This window comes from Danio rerio, chromosome 16, assembly GCF_052040795.2.
Source record: "Danio rerio strain M-AB ecotype USA chromosome 16, GRCz13ab, whole genome shotgun sequence".
NCBI classification, from domain to species: Eukaryota; Metazoa; Chordata; class Actinopteri; order Cypriniformes; family Danionidae; genus Danio; species Danio rerio.
Window position 1 is genome coordinate 25,415,014 of NC_141036.1, and position 23,032 is coordinate 25,438,045.

Here is a 23,032-nt window from a genome sequence, read left to right on the forward strand (position 1 = left end):
AGTACTTAGTACTGCGATATCTTACTGTAAAATAAATAAAAACATATCATTAATGCTACATATCATTAATAATACTATTACAACTAATAATAATAACAAAAATAACAACAGTAACATATTTTTAACAACAGTAAATATTTTATTTGGGTTTTATACAGACTCATTGTTTTCATTGGCTATTGTTTCTGATATTGGAAAAGCCTATATGTTGTTATGTTGGTGCATCCCTAAATACAAACAAAAACAATAGTAAAAACCTTCACTTACAAAACACACACACACACTAAATTTCCACATCTCTATGCTCATACACACACATACATACACACATACTTTTAATGTATTTTACTTCCAGTGAGAATCGGAAAATTACGCATGAAAATAGTTTATCGAGCAGCTGCTACTGTCAATACTGTCAAAACGTCCATTAACAAACACAAGTACAAACACACAGGCGAACGTGGAGAAAAGGGAGGAAACCGCGAGGGTTCCAGAGGATTCTATTCTAAGGCTTTGTGGTTACACAGCAGGGTTGGTGCTATTATAATGCCTCCCATCTTCCCCGTTGCCTTTCTACAACATTTAAATGTAGAATGTGTAGCATTTTGCAAACAGAACTAGCCAATAATGAGGCTTAATATAGTGAACGTTCAGCAGTCCTAAGACAACACTTTTTTTGCCACTTCATGTGTGCGCACATACTCAAATACACATACAGATAAAAAAAAAGAGCATGAAAACTAAAGGAAGGGAATGGCTGTGAGAATAAGAAAGTGAGCATTTCTCTCTTGTGTTTTCTTTCTGTCACACTCTGTGAGAAAGCAGCATGAATTTTTCATCAGAGGAGGGGCTTTTAACCGGACGTGTGCGAGAGAGTGTATGTTCGCGCACATGTGCATTAGGATGTGGGGAGAATGTATGACTAAATTACTCCTGAGGGACGCTGTGGATGTACATACACTAGATATTTGAGCGAATATGAGAGGAAGTGCCAGCGAGAGTGGATGTGCTTGTGTGTGTGCGCATGTGTTACCTGGTAACCTGAGTTCTGGTGTTGAAGTCCAGTGCTCTCATTGACTGCAGCACCTCCACGCAGCCCATATACTGCAGCAAAGACAAAGAAGACAGACCTTCAGTCAAAGCACTTCCTATTCTCACCGTCTGACTACTATTCAGAGCACAGAATGCAGTTTAGTGTTATGCAGTTGCCTTGTGTCAAGATTATGGAGTTTGCCAGGCAGCTGTAGTGTTTTTAGTTAAGTGTGTGTGCGCATTTTATGAGAACTGATGCTCTAATTACGATGGACTAATCAAATAAAGCAGTTCTGAATGCAGTTCCTGCCCATAGACTCAGATTCCTCTGAAAATGCCTCACATTAAAGAAAACACAATCCATTAAGCACAATAAATGGACTGTTTTACTGAGAGAATTGAAAAGTAACAGAGCTCCAAGCTCTTAACCAAGCTCTAGGACAACACTAGGGCTACAATTCTTTTTGTATATTTTGTTAAACTATATTTTTATTCTGTATGTTTATAGGTGTTGCTTTTATGTGCAAATCTCAATGCCATGATGTTAAGGTGTTCTAGGTTGAATCTGTATTATTTGATGGGACAGCTATTTGCAGTAAAGACCAAAACCATGGTGGAGATAGTCAAAACTAATTGTTTCTTGTTTCTGCACCGCGATGCAGATGTGAACAATTTGGTATCGGTAATAATCATAATCGATTATCATGTACTGACATCATTTATCACATATGCGCTGTATGGCTGCAGCTTACTATGACGAGATAGAAGATTGTGAGTAATTAAAAAGAGTAATGGCTAAACAACGCCAGAGCCTCGCCGACTGCCAATCGCAGCCTTTTCTGTTGAGCATGTGATCGATCGTAGTCCTTTAACAACTCGCTCAACAACACTCAATTAGCAAGTGGGATCAAATTTACATTTGTTGATTTGGTATAAATCCAAAATTAAATATGTATTACAAATAATAATATATAAATATAAATATACTGTATTTATAAATAATCAATTTTAATAAAAGAATTATCATGTTGCTAAGTAAAATATCAAATTGTTAATGGAAAGCATCGTCAATGCACCATGATGCACCAAGATATCGAATTGAACCAAATCGATGGATCATACCAGAACCGAACCATGAGACCAGTGTAGGTTCACACCCCTAGTGGGGATAATTAAGGCCCAATCCCAATTCAATTTTTTTTACCTCTATTCCGTCCTTAGCGAAATAACTACATAATATGGCAGTAAGCTTTTAATTATGTATTTACACCGTTTATACAATAATTACTGTAAACACAAGAAAACAAATTACAACTAACTTAGCCCACACTGTAAAAAGGTATTTTCCAGTCACTAGACTTTTCCGACAGGGTTTTCGAATGTCATGGAGTGACAGATGTGAAAGTATGTGAAAGGATTATAGATATTAGTGTTTAGCATATAGATATTAGCAAAATTTAGCATTTTTTCTTAATCGTTTAAAAAAAAACATGACGATAAAACACAAATGCCGTTATGAATATATTAAACGTGCTTGTTTGTTGTAAAATTCTTAGTAAAAAAATTTGTAATGTCTTATCTAACATCTTAATGGCAAACAATATTAATTCATGCATCTTTTTATTTGCGTGTGCAGCCATGTTGTCATTTTAGCTGCTGTATTCTGTGAAATTTTCATACCACTTAGTTTTGAGTGTGATCTTGGAAAATATCTGTTTAAAGGGCTGTCTAACCATATGGCTTCAGACTAAAGAGACATGGGACACCCCTACACCTTCACATGAATGTGCAGAACAAGAGTTAGGGCTAAGGTGAAGGTTTTCTATGGTGTTTTGTACCGCTGGGTGGTCCAAGTCTCTCTGTGTTCTGTACCTCAGATATAACTGGTCCCTTGTTCTATTGAAATGTATGAGATTTCTTTGTCTGCTTTACTGTCTACCACTGCAGGATGCCTAATTAAAGGTACATATCATGTCCATTGCACAGGAAGTATAAAGACGTAATAAAGACATGACAAACATTGACTCTGAGGGTGCTTTCACACCTGTGAATCGATTCAGTTGTTCCGAAACAAAGATTACAAATGTTACATTGTTGCTCTTTGCTCTTGGAGCGGTTCGCTTTCACACTGCAAAGTTTCTAATCGGACCAAAAGAGCTAAAAGTCACATGCGAGTAAACTCTCCTCACATTGGTCAGAGTGTCAGGGTTTATTTTGCAGCGTCCCGCTAAGCTGTCAGGAGAGGTGGTGATTGACAGGGTGCGCGCGCGATGTGTCTGAGGAGAGACGCGGTGGGGAGGGGTGAGAAGGGTGCGCGACGATGCCTATTTGAGGACCGGGAGGGAGATGTGAGATTACCGGGAGATCATCACTCATTTGCGGGCATCCGGAGACTCGTGAAACTTCCCGCCATACTCATAATTCTCTCTTCTTCCAGGGTTCGTTTCAATCGAGCCGAGACCACCTCATTCAAGCGATCTCGGAGCGATTACTTTGGCGCGGAACAGAGCCCTGTTCACATATGCCAATCAAACTGCGCTAACTGGGCTAACAGGATACGTTCCGAAACAAAAGTGTAGGTGTTAAAGCACCCTGAGTTTAAAAAGTCTTATCAGGCAATTTGAGGGAGTAGTTTTAAATAAGTAGGCTAAAAATGAACATTTTAAGAGGCTATGGCATTCTGTGGCTAAAAGGCATTGCTAGCCATTTGTTGTGGTATTCTGGGTGCTTGCTATGTGCTAACATTGTTAGCATGTTAGTAGACTTGCTATCAACCTCTATCACCCTCTGCATTAATACTATGACGCCATGTTTAACTTGCTAATAGAATGTTTCAACACAATGCTAGACTAATTAAACATAATGCTAGTACATTTTGCCATACTGCTAGCCTGTCGTATGCTATTTTGGCTTTGCTAGAGATGGATAGCATTTTATGCTAATTTTAGCATGTGTATTGGTGTTTTCAATCATCTCAGGGATCGTTCTTAACCACCAACAATGTGTAGCATCCACCTGGGCTGATGCAATGGTGCAAGTGGGCTCACCACACAATAGCTATACATGGATAGGAGCGAGTTATAGAGTCAGTTCACTGGAGGGAATTATTAAACTGAGGCCATGATTTATAAGTGCCAATGGAGGGATTTTGGCCATCCTTTACTCTCTACGAGGAGTTTTAATGACCACATACCACAAGGACCTTGATTTTAGCCAAAGAATAGCACTACTTACAATACAGTGTCCCCATCCTTCAATGGCAATAAAACCCTCACAGAGCAGCCTTACTGGCCTCAGTATCAACAGTTCTAGAAGCAATCTAGAATTTTCAGGAGATCTCTTATATAGATGCTGACCATGGGCAGCCCTGCTTAACTTCATGGGCAACCAGTTCTTGGATATGGCTTTATTTTGTTCAATAATGTACACATTTTGTAAAGCGGCATTGGAATGATACTTGTTGGGAAAAGCTCCATACAAAAACTTGAAATGAATTGAATCTTACCCTGACAGTGTAGGAGACTCCGCTGGTGCTGACCACAATGTCCGAGTGCAGCCAGCCTCGGGTAGGCTTGTTGACAAAGGAGCCATGCCGTGTCCACTCATCTCCGCCGAGCTGGCCCCCTTCCACACGGGCCCTCCGTGAGGCCCCGCCCAGCCGGTTCATATCCTGTGGGGGACGAGGAGGAGGAGATGGGGCTGTTAGAGAAAGAAGAGGAAGAAGACGAGGAGGAGAAGAGTTGACGGTCCCTGTGTCTTCCGAGGACTCTCCCAAACCTCCCTGGCTACCAGGCACATTTGCTGGCCTGCTGGAGGCCTTTAAGCCTGGGAGCAGAGTGGAAGACACACCCAGCCTCAGGGCTCCCATCCTGGGGAAGAAGGAGCATAAGGTGGTGGGGCTATTCTCAGCCTGCCGTGGAGAAGAAGGTGGCAGAATAGGGGTGAGGGAGGAGGAGGAGAGAGAAGGAGGGATGCCAGGAGGGGTGAGAGGGGTGAGAGGAGCTGAAGAAGGAAGGGAAGGATTGGACGCCGTCTCGTCTGTTGAGCTGAAGGAGTCACTCCTAAAGGGTGTGTACTTAGTTTTGGGGACAAGCTCCATGATGTCTAAGACGTCTCAGAGTCCACTAAACGTCCTTAAATGTCTCTCCACGTCGCTCTGTCGCAATCGATAACTTGTCTTTCCTTGTCTTTTATAGTCCTCTTTTTCTCTGCATCTACTGATTCCTTCATCATCACGCCAGACAGACGACAGTGTGCTGACTGTTCAGTCCGGAAAGTATCAAAAACAGGATGTAAAAAGAGACAAAAGGACAGATGCAAAAAAGTAATCAAGTTTTCTGCTGTTGTCTTACACAGCCTGTAGAAGGTTTTGCATCAGATCTTAAGTCTGCATAGAGCTTCTCAGGACACTACGAATCACTAAAAATAGTATGATTGTCTTGAAGTTATTGGTATATTTATACATAAGTGCTCTAGACGCAATCCATCTAGGTAGATGTGTGAAGGAGAGTCCTGTTGTGTTTGGTATGCATGCGAGTGTGTTTATGTGTGTGTTCATTTGTCTTTGCATGTGTAGGGCTCCAATCTACTATCTCTTGTCTGACAGAGTCCCATAAAAATCCTATTAGCTGCAGCTGAGACTTTGAGAGAAAAGGCTTCCGTCAGACAGACGGATCGATAGAGTGAGAGAGGAAGAGAGCGGGAATAGATGGATGGAAAATGCTAAAGTACTGATCCAGAGAATGAGCATCATTTAATGATGATTCGTTCAATGATGACTTGACCAGCGCAGATCAACATAATTTTAGAGATTTAATTTAGTTCAGGTGTTAAAAAGATATACAGCAGGGATCTTCAATGGGGGTCCATGACGGCTTGTGTTGCCATCTCATGAAACAAACCATTTGTTGCTATGCATACTGAGGTTAAAATAGTGGAGCTAAATATTTAATTTTTCCTTCAGTCACAAAGGAAACATGCAAATATGACTCTGCATATTAATAATAATGATTTAAATGGGTTTTAGTTGTCAAAGTTTATTAATATTTGAACACAACTATCACTGACTAGGCTTATTTAATTTCATGCAACATCTCAAAAGGAGGTCTAGAACCATGTGAAGACCCCTGATGTACACAACCTACTACCTAAAATACAAGACATCAGAGTACATGCAGGCTTATTCATACTGTAAGTCTAAATCTGCCACCTCACTTCCTGTCACATATCTGCGAGCGCTTAGTGCTGACAGATCCCTATGTTTTCCCGTCACTCTCTGTCCCTCCTCCTCCAGATGATTTTGTGACCCCTGTCGCCAAGCCGAGCTCTATCCCTTTCCTTCTCCTCCTCTTCCTCACGTCTTTTCCAAATCACTTCTGGCTGCGCTGCTTTCGCACCCTCTGTGCTCGTCCCTTTAAGTTTATCCTCCTCTCTATCCTTCCTCTCCTGGAATCCCTCCCTCAGCCTCCACACAGTGTATCCCACAGCGTTCCTCCTCTCCTCCTCCAGCTTCTGCCTCTCCAGTTCTCTCTCCCTCTCCAGCACACTGGCTCTCTTCTTCCAAATAATCTCTCGCTCCCCCGCGCCCCCTCCCACGTCTTCTTTCCCGTTCTCCAGGCTGTCCTGTTACTCCTTTTTGCCTATTAAAAAAACACTTGAGCCTCTTACGTTTTTTTCTAATTAGCGTATTAATTTAACAAACTCAGGAAAACAACACAATTTTGATTATATACACATCCTATTTTAATAATTAAACCTGACGAATAACAGTTCATAGAAATGTGATTTAGAAAAGGTCAAACTAGTCTCGGAAAGCCCTGAAACAGTTAAGTCAAAGGTAAATATGGCTGTATAGAAGATAACATGGGTTTGAGCACCATTTAGAGAACCACTGATTGTTTGGTGTAATCTGTGAAGAAGTTAAACTGTGACAATCCAGCTGCAAGGGAACTATGATGTTCCTTAACAAAATCAATAAACTAACAAGCACGTTCCAGCACTGTCAGACTTGACGATAATGAGACCCGATTGGCCAAATCTGAAGTACTGCCTCCAGAGATCTACTCATTAGACTCTAACTAGAAAATCAATCAGTTGCTCATTAGCCTGAATGACACCTCAAAATCAGACAGAGTTGGATTGAGCAGCTCTTTGTAGATCCGTTTCCTGAGTGAAAACCTACTCTTTAAATGTTACCAAAGTCAAACACCATATCTAACCACACCAGTACACTTTAAAACCTTTAGTAGATATGCAACAGTCTTGTAACCTGTAACAGTTCTGAGCGAAAGTAACTTTAAACCTCACAAATGATTATCATTTATAGACTTTAAGAGTTACCACTGTTGCTATGCAAACTAGTTTGTAGCCAAGTCCAAGCTGATTCCAGTGTTGTTCTATTTACAGTAGTTTTCATTTAACATATTTTACATAAGCCACAAAAAAAGCCATCTTTATTCAGATAGTAACTTGTTTTTCTTTAGCACCAGTGAGTTACCACAATTAACCCATGAGGCTAAAAAGGGACAGTGTCTTGTGTCATGTGTGTATCACCATATGCAAGACATTCCGAGTTGTTCTAATAGATGCGACTGACAGTCAAAGACAACTACCCTCAACAAACCCTCAGCTGGAGCAGGACAAGAAGAGAAGGATTTATGTACAATGCATTGCATCACAAAAGCATCACACTAGCGGTGCTACTAGACCATTCATAAAAAGGAACCCCTCATTGAACACCTCAAAGAGAACCTCTCTGACTTTCAAACTGCAATAGGTTACAGAACTGCACTGCAAGATTGTAAATTGTATCACAACAAAATCAAATCAGACCTGCTGCACTGTATCCAAACCGCTTTGCTCATTTTTTCATTGTGTACTTGAACGAAAGTGTCTCTGCTGTATAACCAAGAAGTTCATTGTGTCATGAACTTTACTGACGTCAACACAACATGGCACAGAAGTAGCACAGTGTTTAAGAGAACCTGTACAGAGAAGTAGAAAGTCCAAAGATGCCGACTATAAAAAATGCATCCAAATAAAATTAGAAACAGTTTAACACTGTGGTGACTTAGCTTAGGTGTAGCACCTGTTGGTTGGGTGTATGGCAAAGTCCCTGTTTTGATATGACGAGTTGTTGCAGAATCTAGTAAACATGAGTGAACAAGTTGCCAAATCAACACTGGTTTCTCTGCACCTTTAGTTTGAAAAGTTCCTGATAATCTAAAGTGAAACAATGCAAGAGACTAGCCACTATTGTCAAGATCAAGTGCAGGCAACAGGCTAGCTTTCGTGTCTTTATGATTGTACGCTAACCTTAGTGTTCTAAAGGTAAATCAGACGTTGAATTAGTGCAGTCGAGCTCCAGCACGGATGGTAAAACCTGAGTTTCACTACACCAAAATATTTCATTATAAACATCACAAAATGCCAATGTTGGATATGGCAACTGAGAACTTAAGAGATCGACTGAATGATCAAATAGGTTCAGAGCGAGAGCACCTTGAACCTTCGTAAGGTCTGAAGGCACGACTCTTTGCTAATACTGAAGAGATTAAACTTAAAGTCCGGTTTAAAGCATAACTTGGGACGCTGGAAAACACTAGCGCTGAAGTTGCAAAAGACACAGCGTGAGTACTTAACATGCCAATGAAACTGTTGCCATGGTAACAGACTGAAAAAAAAGCGTGCGAGACAGAGTCATGAGAGAACCCAAAGTTTCGCCAACACAAAACCTGTCGTCACTCTCCCGTCCAATCTAGAAAGCTCAGAGCTACCAAGAGTCAGCGTGTTGCACTGATAACTGGCCCCAGACGGGAAAGTTTAACTCCTGCTTCCACCAATATACCACAACGGTGATTAGTATTGACATCTGAACGCGGAATAAACCAGACACACATCAGAACACATGCCCAGTTGTGGCCCTGATCCAATAAGAAAATCAAAAATTGCACACACTTACGCTACAGACAGCAGAGCTAGCAAACTCTTTAAAGTTGTCCTGATATCTATGAAATCTCTATGAAAGCACCTGTTTATACACTACAAATCAAGAAATCGAAAAGTTTTGCATAAAAAACCTGATTCTTTGTCTGCATAAGTAACAACACTGATTCAGTAAGACATCACTATGTACATCAGAAATACAAGAGTTTGAAAGTTGCCGTCCAAAAAAGCTTAATGTGAAAGAATAGAAGAAGCCTTAAAGAGGTTTTTTATTCCTCACGATGTAGTTGTTGCAGAAAGTAAGACCGGCATTTAATCCACAAAGTCCTTGGATTAAAAAAAAAGCACAAGAGAGCCACACTTGAGGTAAAACCGTATGACCTCCATGTTCAAATCATAATCACATTAATATTTAAACAGTGCCAGACAATCCTCCTCTTTCTCCCTGACTTGCTTTCTGGCTCAGTCCCCTCCCTTAAAAAGACAAAAACACGCTCTTTTTCTTTTATCCGTTTCTTCTGTCCTCTTTAAAAAAAAGCACACAAAGTCATGCCAGCTCCCCTCGTTCAACGTCAGTCTGGTCCAGGCGTGATGAACGGCACAGCGGTCTTTTGTCCTCTCCTTCCCCCACAGTCTCTCATCCTCTCCTCTCTCCACCTCCGTCTGTTTGTGAGGAGCGATGCAGCCGACTGTCCTCTATTCTCCTCTCCTCCCTGTCTGGTCTATCGCTCTCTCTCTCTCTCTCTCTCTCTCTCTCTCACATTGATGCTAGTGCTGATTCCCTTTGCACTCCTGCCCCCTCCTTCCCTTCTGCTCTCTCTCTCCTTGCAGCATCATTCATTTATGCATTTATGAGAGTGTGCATGTGCACAAGCAGTTGAGCACCTCTCTCTCTCTCTCTCTCTAATGCACACAATTATGATGGAGGCAGAGAAAAAGAGAGAGTAAGCGCATCCATGGATGAAGGGAAAAGCGGATGAGGAGCATGAAGTCTGTCCTCAATGGCCCTCCCATGGTAACTTAAAAGCAAGTGAGTTGGAGGCTAGTCACTTCTTGGTATTCGATAATCCTCCACATAAATCCCACTTTTTTCATCTTTCTGACACTTTCAAAGGGATGTTTCACCTTGAAATCTGTCATTATTTATGCCCCCTGATATCCTTTTAAAAGAAACACTCCACTTTTTTAGAAAATAGGCTAGTTTTATTACTCCCCTAGAGTTAATTGTTGAGTTGTACCTTTTTGAATCCATTTAGCCAATCTCTGGGTCTGGGAGGGAACTTTTAGCTTAGCTTAGCATAAATCAATGCATCAGAATAGACTATTAGCATCTCACTCGAAAAAAAAAAAATTCAACAGAGCTTTACAATTTAAAGTGTGCATCTTCTGTAGCTAAATCATGTACGAAGAGCAAAGGAAAATCAAATTGCTATTTTGTAGGCTGATATGGAACGATATCTCTATTCCAGCATAATTATCAGGGAACATTGCTGCCATACCATGGCTTTCGTAGGCACAATGGTTTTATGCAGTACCTAGTATCTACTCAGCTAGCCTGCACAATTATTAAATTTCAAATTGAAATTGCGATTTGAAAAGTTGCGATTATTTTGATTATTATTATAGCGAAGTAGGCGAGTGGAAGAAATAAAACGATCCAACAAACATTACTTAAAAAGCAGACAACTGTTACAGCAGAACCCACGAGCCCTGGGTATTTAACTAATGTAGTTTATACTGTAATTATTTTCTTAATTTGTCATGACAATTGACAAATTTATTAAAAACAAAAATGTATTAAATAAACCGAAGCATGGTGTAGTGTACTTTATGATTATGCTTGGTCTTTCTTTGGTACTGTTAAAACCAGCACATCAAAAGCTGTAGCTATTTTATCAAATTTTAGTAAATCACAAGTCACAATTTTGATCAGATAAATCGCTATTAGATTTTTTTCTCCAAATTCTGCAGCCCTACCAGCTAGGTAGTCAGGTAAAAGGGCTGCATAATTTAATTTGATTTAATGATCAATGATTTATGCTATGCTAAGCTAAGCTAAAAGTGCTCCTACCCGACCCAGAGATCAGCTGAACAGAATAAACAATGGTAAAGTCAACTATTTAAACTCTAGGTTACTTTTTAAAATAAGCCTATTACCAAAAAAGTGTATTGTTCCTTTAGAGCCTGAACGACTTCTTGTGTGGAACGTCGTGAAAAATTGTACATTCAAAAAAAGTCAATGGGCTTCATTCATTAAATTTCCTTTGGCTTAGTCCCTTTATTAATCAGGGGTCACCACAGCGGAACAAACCGCCAACTTATTCAGCATATGTTTTACACAGTACACTTCCACCTGCAACCCATCACTGGGAAACATCCATACACTCTCATAACACACATGCACTACGGACAATTTAGCTTACCCAATTCACCTATTGTGCGTGTCTTTGGACTTGTGGGGGAATCAGGAGCATCCAGAGGAAACCCACACAAACATGAGGAGAACATGGCAACAGAAATGCCAACTGACCCAGCCGAGGCTCGAACCTGCGACCTTCATGCTGTGAGGCAGCAGCACTACCTACTGCGCCACCGCACCGCCCAATGGGCTTCAAAGCAAAAAACAGGACACGTTTTACATCACTGTTTGGAGATATTCTTCTGAGGCTGTGTGAATAAAGACAATGTCATCATTTTTTGCTAAACCATCCTCACCCACAAAAAACAAAGCCAAGCAAAAACAAAACACATGTCATTTGGTTCCCCTTCAAGGTTATCTCAGCGTACACGCTTGCACATTCAGTCCAACCATGCAATAAGTGTCTCATTGATGTGTCTGAATAACTAGAGAGAGCTAATTTGTGAATCAGCCAAGTGACCTGGATTCAGGGTTATGGGGAAGAGTTGTCTGAACTACAAATCCCAGAGTGCACTCTTTCTGTATTCCTATTCACGAATGACACAGGGGACTGCGAATACTGCAAAGGTGCATTGATTTGATTTTTTTTCTTCGCCTGTCACATTTCTGTGCTAAAATGTCCGTCAGAAATGTCTGGAGGGAGGGAATATTCGAGCTTAAAAACGGTTGCATCATGGTCCTTGGCTCCAGGGCATGGGCATGTCTGGCGAGCACACACACTCAAAGCAGACAGACGGAGGGGGAGGGAGAGAAAGAGAGGGTATGCAAAACATACATCAGAAAAGAGACGCAGCTAGAAAAATCACATGACACACATTTACGCAGACAAACATTTTTGGGACAACATAAACACAGAGTAAACAAACACATGATCACTGCACATTCAACACATTCAATTACACTTTTCATTTGGTAAGGCGACAGACAAACAAACACAGCAGGGCTCAATAATAAGGATGACAAGAGTGTTTTGTGAAAAGTGACAGAACTGTCACTCACTCCTTTGAACCAAAGCATGTAACATTTATTGAGGATGTGCATGATTCAGGATTTGACAATTGTGCTGGTGTAAATATGTCACCAATTTTAAAATATTTAAAAGCCTTACAAATGAGGGTTTGATTAAATGGCAAGAATTGCTAGTGGAACAATTTCTGTCAAAAATTGGTTATTTATATGATTTTTTTGTTGGCAACTAAAAAGTTAAGACTGTAAAATGGTGCAAATATTAAAAGTAAAAAAACTGTAAAAATGCTACAGTAAAAATCTGTAATCTGGTTGACAGGAAGATTCCTTAATATACAGTGAATAACCGTAAATTCGTTTTGTTACAGAGTATGACACTTCAGTTTTTACGTTTTAGTTTTTTTTTAAACATTATTGTGGTTCTTTTTAGTTTTGTTTTAATTTCTCATCAGTGTTGTAAAATACATAAACAATATCACGTGAGCAGTGGTGCAATATGGCTGTATATGATTCTCTAACGTAATGTCTAAAGTGATGACAAAACAGGTGATTTTGCTGACATTTTAGGATTATAAGGCTGAACGGCATGAAATGCCATCAGTCTACAGATATGTCCCAGTATTTCTCTGTTGCAATCAGGAGATCACAATAATTAACCCTAAAAAAATCCAAAGCAAAGCAAACACCACCAGATTACTGTTGTGTTTGTGATAAGGAAAAACATTAAACACATGCAGGCATTTCTTCTTTCTATCTTTTTACTGAACTAGTCTGCAAAAACAAGACAGGACACTAATTGGAAACAAACAAATGGCCAACCAAAAAGTAATAACTTTTATAATGATTTGATATTTAGTTAATATTATGCAGTCTCTGTCACCATCTTGTGTATGGACAATGTCAACCATCTTTGCTCTGTTCAATGTCAGGCAGATGGATACCATAAATATTTAAAGTAGGCACTACCCTTATACATAAACTGCATGGTTGCGATCTAAACAACTACATTCTCAACTAAAAAGCATCAAAAGTACATTATGTTGTCTAACAGTTGCAATATTTGTCAAACTAGTGAGTTTATTGATCTGCTGTCACTCTATGTGGGCGGATTAAAACTGATGTACAAGAGGCTGTACAAGTTCTGATAATGCAGAATATCAAATCAGATTCGAGAACCAGATAGAACTGTTGTATAAAGTTTTATATCACATCCAATGTTGATAAATGATGTGTATTGCTCTACTTTAGTTTCATGTATGTGACAATAATGGTGTTTAGTAGCTGTGTGAATGATACAGGACGTCTCATATATATTAGTATTTTTCTTGGCTTGCTGTGAAGCTGTAATGAGCATTTGTTCTTCACATGACTTTCACATTTACACATGTGTTTGGTTGTGTTTTTGTCTGTATAAGAAAGATACAATGTAGACTATAGTAATACAACGTAACTGATTTAATTTACCATAAAATGAAAAATATATATTTTATAGTATCTACTGTATTTTTACTGTATTTTACAAATAGTTTACAGTAAAATTTAGGCATGGCGTAAAAGGTAAACCTTTTAGATAAAAATCAGCAAAAAGGAGGAGAGAGATGTCATTTGCTTTCCATTTATTTATACATATTCAAAAATAAAAATCATGAAAAAAGAAGAAAAAAGAAGAAAAAAGAATCAATTCGAAAAATCTTTGCTACTGTTGCTGATAGTGCTAAATATAAAAATCTAACATCTTGTACAACATGTCATATTTATTTTCAATTAATGATTCAACAATTCATACATAAAACTTCATGTTTCATTATAGGTGTATCATTTTTGAAAACCTATTCAGTGACAAAAGTTTGATGTTTGTTTGTCGCCACCCACTGGTAATATAATGTAAATGCTACAAATTTTTTTTATCATCATTATATTTTGAAGTAAAGTCAAAATGCTTTCATACATGTGACTTGAATGACGCGAGAGGTGACCTCTCTGCAATGGGATATATGCACACAGACTTTTAATAATCAGTCAGGCAGCCCAAGGGCTTCCGGTAAACTTTCTATTACAAAACAGTCACGTTTAAGATCGGATTTCGTTAAAAATCAGTGATATTCACTGCCTGTTTGATATACGATATGAAGTAGGTCTCAGATTGAACAAGTAGCACCACAATGAGATCAATTTCCCTCGCCCTGTCTTCAAAATAGAACAGTTTATTTTACCTCAGTATTTTTAGTGGAATTTCTGACAGTGCTAATGGTCACAACAACCGTCTTTTATCTCGTTTTACGCTTGAACAACTAAATGAACACTTTATTTATTCAATGCATTGTACTGAATGCATTGTAATTACATTACAACATCAATGCTGTAAAAACAACCTTATAAAATTGAAAAAAGTCACATTAAGCTTTCGCCAGAAGTTTATCGTTGGCTTTAAAACTCAAGCTGTGCATAGACCCCATTATTATAAATGTTGGATTAACCTAAAAGTTCAAAAGTTATTAATCTGCGGATAATTAATCCCAGTTATTAATCCCAGTTATTAAACTGGGTTGTGATCCGTATGGATCATGGATCAACCATGATCCATTACACCCCTAATTTTTTAATGTATTTTACAATTTTGTTTACAGTGCAATTTAAGCATGATGGAAAACGGAAACTATTCAGATTAAAATAATGTTAATTTACCATACTGTACATTGCAATAGTGATTTCAAAATTTATTTGTAGCAAGTACAATTAATGATTTTAGTTTTTAGTGTCTTATTTTTAGTTTATTAAGACACAATTTTGAGAAAATAATCGTCAACTATTTAGCTAAAATTTGAAATTTATACATAAATTTGGGAAAGACAGATTTAGATGTTTTCTAGCAGTTTCCTTGATTTCTGCAGTTAAAGTATTAAAACATTACAAAGGTACCCATTGCATGGTTTCTGCTACATTCATTCCTCTATGGCAGGGCGCCACACCATTACAGCTTCTCATTCAAAATATTCAGCCGTTGTTTTTTCTTAATAGCGGGTGATAATCGAACCAAAACTTATTAAAAGTTAAGTGAATTTAAAGTTAAGAAACTTTTCTGTAATCATAGTAGTGCTGTGCATTATTTGTTTAACCCTTTAAGGTGACATGCTGACAGACTGACAGGTGCATGAGGCCAGCAAACATGACGTAGCTTTCAATTAAGATAAACATAATTTTCCATAATTATCCTTTATTTATAGATAGAGTTCCATGGTTTTGCATACAATGACTTTATCTTGCTAGAGTTTATGGCCCTTTCACTTTACTTCAGGATGCATCAATGCCATTCTGTAGGTTTGGTAAAGACATTCATAAATATTCTTAGCAAATATAATAAATGTTGGAGACATACTTGTTACATAAACGCACTAAATTGCACTTCAGCAGCGTTTATTTGAGAGCGCACAAGAAGATCTCGAAAGCAAAGAGGTTCTCATGCTCATATTAGGTGAATGCGATCTTGGTTTGTAATTGAAATAACGCCATAGGTAGTAAGGCCTGCTGCCAGAGCTGGAAAAACATCCTAGAGGAAACACTGCATTGTATTAGTTTTTAAATTTAAAGTTATGAAGAATCAACATCAGCCAACATATTTAAATCAGTGCATTCCTTTAAAAAAAAAAGAGGTAAAAATAAGCAAAACCATTCTCATTGTTGAGCCCTGCAAGAGCTACATTCAAATTAGACAGTTAAAAATGAACACAGTAAATAAACACAATGTGCATCATCATCAAGACGATTGATTGATATTGCAAGCTATAAGAACTAGTACAAATAAAGACCAAAAGATCCAAGATGAACCCAAGAGGAGAAACTCCCAAAGCAGGTAAGAAACAAATCCCAAACTCCCAGATTTCATTCACAAGTCTGGTGCCATGACCCGAGAACTCTAACACATTGAGATGAAGTGAAAAGTTAAACTCACACCTCTGAAGGAAGAAAAAAAGAATAAGGGGAAAATGCATGGGCATAGTGAAGATCCAGACACCCATTCCATCACCTGGTGCATGTTGGGGGTGAATCCCTAGGCATAGAGGCTGATGGTTCTCATTAACGACAACATGAAGATGTTTCATCTAGAAAGCCACACACTAAAGCCCGCGCATCTCTAAGTGGAAGGACAGGAAGTGAGATAACCAAGTCAGACATTATGGTAAATCTAATGACCTATATTTTCAACTCCCTGCAGAAAGGTTGTGAATAAAGCACAGTGCGCGTGCATGTAAGGAATGCAGTAAAAGATATTCATAGATGTTCTCTTCTGAAACTGCTAGACTAACTTTCGTAGCCATGTTACAGGCTCAAGACAGATTAAAAATAAGCACTCACGACATAATCAAATCCTATTTCAACTCTTAATACAATAATTACCTGCAAGAAATGCAGCAAAAGTGCTTTATTCAGCAAAAGGCTTGTAATACTACTAGCAAATCAATGCACAGCCTACAAATGAAGTTCATTTAACATAAATATTTAATTTATATAAATTGTAAAGTGTGTATTTCCTTTTGGTTTGGTCTCAATCTGAGTAACAGCATGTAATTTAACCCTTCAGGCTTAAACATTGACTTAGAAGTATGAAATGCGTCAGGCTTTTTTTTTTTTTACCAGCCTCCATGCCTCGGGATATGTACGTGCAGGTGAATATTTGGGAACGCTTACCACATACTCCATTGGAAGACACTCTTTTGTGTGTCAGTCTTCCTAGAAAGTGCATGTAAACGCATATTAGCATGTTCACACAAAAATCACATGACACATCAGCAAAGCCACCAATCACAGCAGATTAGCCCAAGACATTTTGTATGATTCAGTCAAGGATTATACAGTAGATGCGCTTATCCTTTTAGCACATGGGAGAAAAATATCCTGTGGCAGTATAAGGGGTTCAACCGAGGCAATTCGCAAGTAGGGGTGTGTGATATTATGGACTATGATAATATCATAATTGTTTTACCAGTGTGTGAGCTCACTTATGGAGTCGTTTACTTTGTAAAAATCTAACTAAAACAGGTCTTGAGATAACAAATGAAGAATGAGACTATAATTCTTGTTACCAATGCAAAAAATACAACTGTTTGAAAAAGCAGAAAGCTGAAAAAATGTACTTGTATGTATGGTTGTATGGTTATGGATGTATGGTTTGTTAAGGCTATAGGACAATATTTTACAGAAATACAACTATTTGAAATCTAAAAAGCTTTAAAAAAATTATATTGAGAAAATCACATTTAAAGTTGTCTAAAAGAAGTGCTTAGCATTGGATATTACTTAGGAAAGATTAATTTATCATATATTTACTACAGAAAATTTAAAACTTATATTTATGGAACATGATCTTTATTTAAAATTCTAATTATTTTTGGCATAAATTGTTTTCATAATTTTAGGTAACAATCAGGTTAAAATTATAAAAATGCATGCGACAAAAGAATGTTTTTGTGGTCCAGATTATAAGATACAAAGCACAGTTAAGTAGGGCTGCAAGATTCTGGCTAAAATGAGAATGACGATTTTTTTTTTCCTAAAATCAAGATCAAAATATCTCACGATTCTGTAGATGTAAATAAAGGTTAATATGAGTAGGCTGTTAGTATTGTTATTCTCAAACATATACAATAATGTAACAATAATAATATTAGGCCTATGTGTAGGTCTACTGTTGGATGAAATGCTACATTTTACAGTATATAGACCTGGAATGGAGAGTTTTTGGGTTGAAATCAGTCAGCAAAATCTGGCAACATTGCACACAGCTTTGTTAGCAATTTTTCACTCGGACTCATTCACAGTCTCTCTTTCACATAAACACACATGCAGATATTCACCACGTACAAGTTACGCAAAACACGAATATCTGACATTTGCCGGAGCAAGATCCAGCACTGCCGCGAACAGTTTATTTGCCGTACATAGCATACACGACTTATTTGCCATTTGTGAAAAGTTTGCAAGTTAATGCTGGAGCTCCTCGCACGCCTTCTTTCGGCTTTCGGCCAGCTTGTACTTTGCCGCAAAAGCTGCATGGTGGGTTTTGCCATTGGCTCCCGACCACTGTTCTAACAGGTGGAACAGATTCGATGTGTTCCCGCTTTTAAGTTCCATTTATCAGAACTTAAAAAGCCGAACCACTTCCAAACCACTGCATTAGACTTTCCTCTCTCATCAACTAATTTGTCTACATTCTTACTTGTGGAAGCTTGTTTATTCACATCCGTATTCAGGGCACTCTTTTTGTAGCTAAAACTTTCTGTGACGGAGCGAACTGCAGAGCGCTGGCAGGCCGCATTTCTGTTACGTACGTCATCATGCAAGTGACATGACCATGCTCTTTACGGCTGAGCACTGAAAGTCATTCAGTGACAAATGATACAATGTATAAAATCTTACATATCATAAAATATATTTATATGCAAATTTATATCGAAATGCAGGAAATGGGTTTAAGAATCATATCACCGTTAATGAAAAAAATTCTGTCGCGATATACATTGATATCGAATTATTGTCCAGCCCTATCACTTACTTTGTTTCTAAATGAATCAGCCATTTTGAATGAATCACTTGAACATTATTAAAAGAATCTCTCATTAAAACTGGGCCTTGTTTCCACCTTGGCATTTTAGTGACACACTTGTTTATTCCATAATAGGCTTAAACTAGCCATGGTATCAGCACAAAAACTTTCTCATTCATTCATTCATTCATTCATTCATTTTCTTTTCTGCTTAGTCCCTTTATTAATCAGGGGTCGCCACAGTGAAACGAACCACCAACTTATCCAGCATGTGTTTTACACAGCAGTTACCCTTCCAGCTGCGACACAACACGGGAGAACATGCAAACTCCACACAAAAATGCCAACTGACCCAGCCAGGGCTCGAATAAGTGATTTTCTTAATGCAAGGCGATCGTGCTACCCACTGCGCCACCGTGATGCCAACATTCTCAACAAAAGCAAAAAAAAGTTCAGTTGGCAGTAAGGAACACCTCTGATTACAGTTAGATAATGAAACACATACATGTGCATCCAAGAATAAAACACACCCTAAAAGAAAAAAAGAAAGGCACATTGAAGAATGTCTGTGGTCATGCTCAGACAAACCATGGAATGAAAGGAATGACCCGGCAGGACGGGTAATGGGTACGTCTGCTGTAGCCTGCAGACTCAACTGGGTGACAGTGGCACACATGTTCCAGCCTGCTGGAGTTGATCAGAGCAGGTAACATTCTTCAAGCAGACACCCAGAATAGAAGTGTTCCTGCAGTTAGTTACCAATAGCAACTCCTCCGGAACATTTTGTGATTTTTTGTTAACAATGCATTTTTTTTTCTTTTCTTTTTTTTTCAGCTCATCAATGATACTTCTCTGCAAAGCACACACATTTAAACAAGCACTGTTGCTGCACTTTGAAACCACATTCACACTTTAGCAGAGGTGTAAGCAGAGAATGTAAGGCACAGAGAGTCATTTAACCACGGTTAAGAATTTACAAGGTAATTGTTTTAATAATTGCACAGAAATTGATAAAAACATATTAAAGTGTCACTTTATTTTTTTAAATGATGGTCTTTGGACTCTATAGTAACTTGTGCAGGATTAACATCAGAAAGACTTCTGGTTTGTGGCTACTAATCTAGCCCACATTGCATGCAGCTAATACTAGTTAAAATCTATCCACCCACAGACTAACAAAAGATACTCATCAAAGTTTTCTTTTATCTTACACAACAATTACAGCATAAAGTCTTTAACCACCAACCAGGCATGCTGTGACAAGACTTTAATAACACAGTGTTTGATTGATAAAGACTAAAATAAAAACTAAAAGCAGGGTTAAGTTACCTTTGCATAATCTAACAAAGGATGTGAACATCCTTGCAGCAGTGTGTGTGTGTGTGTGTGTGTGTGTGTGTGTTGCTTCAAGAAAGCAACCGTTCATTTGTTTTGTGTTTTATAATAATTTTGAAGCATTAGTCATTTATATATTTATCATGTTATTGATTATTAGTTAATGATTTGATAATTTGTCATTTAATTACATTTGTATAATTACTATTTTCCTATAATTATTGCTTTATTATTACTTCCCCTTATTGTTGTACTCATATGATTGTCTGGATTCAGTGTGGAAACTTTTATTCGTAAGAAACAGATAAGAGAATGTCTCCATTTAAAGGTCTGTAATATTACTGGGTGATGTTGTGAGTATAAACACTTGTTGGATTGGTCAGACGACTAGAATATTCTATAATGCTCTTTCTAAATCATCATTTTGTCTTCTGCTTTTGCTCCTATCATAAAAACAAGCAAAAAAAAAAAAACATGAACATGAACTGTTTTTGAACAGATTATAGTGTGTAACAAAATCTACACTGATGTTCCTCAAACTATTATATATCATGTCATCAGAGCTGAAGAGCAAAAAAAAAAAACACCCCATATTAAATCTAATACAATATTCTTCCACATGTAATAGAGCTGCACAATTTATCATTTGATCACCGGTATCCCAATATGTGCGTCTGCAATGCAAAGTATGCCATGTTACGTTAATTTTATGTTTCTCTGTGTCGAGTTTTTTCATTGGTGTTTTGCTTTTTCTGAATGTTACCTTAATGTATAAGAAACTGAAACTCACTCATTCAGAGGCAGGAACTGGTAGTCGTGCAACAACTATCATTATAGGATAAAAACAAAACAAAAGTTTCCATCTAGAGATACTTCACAGGACTCGACACTTACTTGCTCCATTGTGCTCGTGGCTGTCAGCACCCCCCACAATCAATACCAAGCTGACCAATCACAGAACTTGCGCTATGCGCCATTGCGACATATAATAACATATTTTGGCGGTGCTCGTCAGCATCAGCATCAGCCATGACGAGGGCTATGCGACCGGACCAAGACTGCACTGGAACATACGTGAGCGCTTGAGGCAGAAGTATAAATCAGCCTTTATAAATACTAGATGATACTAGAATTACTATATAATTCTAGAATACTATAAACCACTTAATACGGACCTTGTTTTTTTAAATAACTTTATGACTATAGTTTTTATTATTATATGTATACAATATATTGTATAAAAATATATTTTATTTCACACCCCTGCAAATCATCACAATTTATCTAAAGTAACGACTTTGCAAATAGAGCTATTTAAGCCATTTGGTGAAATTGTATTTATATTGCAATATATAATTGCAGAGAACGGAAATACTGCAATAAAATATGTTTCCGTATATCCTAACATGTAACATGCAATTTATTACTCAATTAGCTACCCAACACCCTGGCAATGACCACCTTTCATTGACACCCCTTTTTTACTTTATTTATTTTTATTTATTTTTTTCTGTTTTATGAGAATATACACCTAGTAGCATAAATATCTAGTTCTCATTTCTGTAACTATAATAACAATCACGTGTAAGGTTCAACCACATTTTACTACAAACCAAACCAATTAAATTAATTTTCGACAACTTCTGGTAGAGGTCAAAAGTGGACAAGATTAAAAGATTTCAACCAAAAGACAGCCCTGCAAAACTGCCACCCAAATTACTGCACATTGGTTATTAATAACCACAAACTGAAAAGCACCACCTAAAACAAAACATCTGCAGAGTGAAACCAACCAAAACTAAACTAATCCAAGAGGACAAGCTAAAAATAAAACGGCAATTCTAAATTTAAAACTTTAATAAGCCGGCAGTGACAAGCAACTTGTCTTGCAGGTCCCACAGGTCCACAGCTCTGCATCAGCCTGAGGTGGACTGTTGATAACAGAGGAAGGTGTGCGTGTTTGCACTTCTCTTTTTAGGAGTGGACAGAGGTTCAACATAGCCTGCATTTTTTTTTCCTGGCAAGACTCTTAATAACAGGGTTGACCAGACGACTGAACTGAATTACACCACATTGCAATATTTTAGACACAGAAGGCCATACATGGCTCTGAAACAAACACATTTGATTTACTAACATTTGATGAACAACGCACACAATGCTCATGCAGGTCAGACAAGAGCTTTGAATTGTTTTAACACTACTTCAATTGTCCAAAAGGACGTTGTTTATCAAATTGGATTCCGACAGTTGTTTTAGAATCAGAAAATATGGAACTGAAATAACAACAAATTACTGCTCACCAAACATGTAGAGAGAAAAGTCTCAAGTATTGAAATTAATGTAATCGTTTTACCCATATCTGAGCATGCTATGAAATACAGTACATTTTTAAAGGATGTGAATTCCTGTAAATAAACACATTAAAAGTACATTTTAGGCTAGTGTTACCACAAGACCTTATGCCCCATTCACACGGGGGTCAGCTTCAACGATTCCTATTAACTTTGAATGGGTGACGTCAGGCGTTGCAGAACTGCATTGTGGATCCGTCAGCGCCGCTTCAGAGGCATTGGTCGCTGCAGAAGTTGGGACCAGCTCAATTTTAAGAGCCGACGGAAGCGTCAGCCAATTAGATCGCTGTATGCAAATATACCAGCTAGACAGTGGCCTATTGCTGACTGAATTTCATTGGTTGACGCTGCTATAATGATCGTGTTAGCACCAACTTTAGACACGCATTCAGTCAAGCCTTGACGCTGAAGCCCCATGTGAATAGGGAGTTATACTTCGGT

The 23,032-nt window shown here is 38.1% G+C and overlaps 1 protein-coding gene across 4 annotated transcripts in view; it reads right to left on the bottom strand.

Annotated features, from left to right (window-relative positions):
- Positions 1-23,032, bottom strand: part of shc1 (SHC (Src homology 2 domain containing) transforming protein 1) — a 78,812-nt gene that overhangs the window by 26,980 nt on the left and 28,800 nt on the right. For 2 of the 4 annotated variants that reach the window (XM_087286942.1, XM_087286941.1), the window contains exons 2-3: positions 4,538-4,702; positions 1,034-1,104 (exon numbers count right to left, since the gene is read on the bottom strand). In XM_087286942.1, the coding sequence (XP_087143068.1) occupies positions 1,034-1,104; positions 4,538-4,702 (236 nt within the window). Of the gene's footprint in view, positions 1-1,033; positions 1,105-4,537; positions 5,293-17,047; positions 17,090-23,032 lie in introns of all 4 variants that reach the window. The other 2 variants (XM_087286943.1, XM_087286940.1) reach the window with 2 other exon arrangements.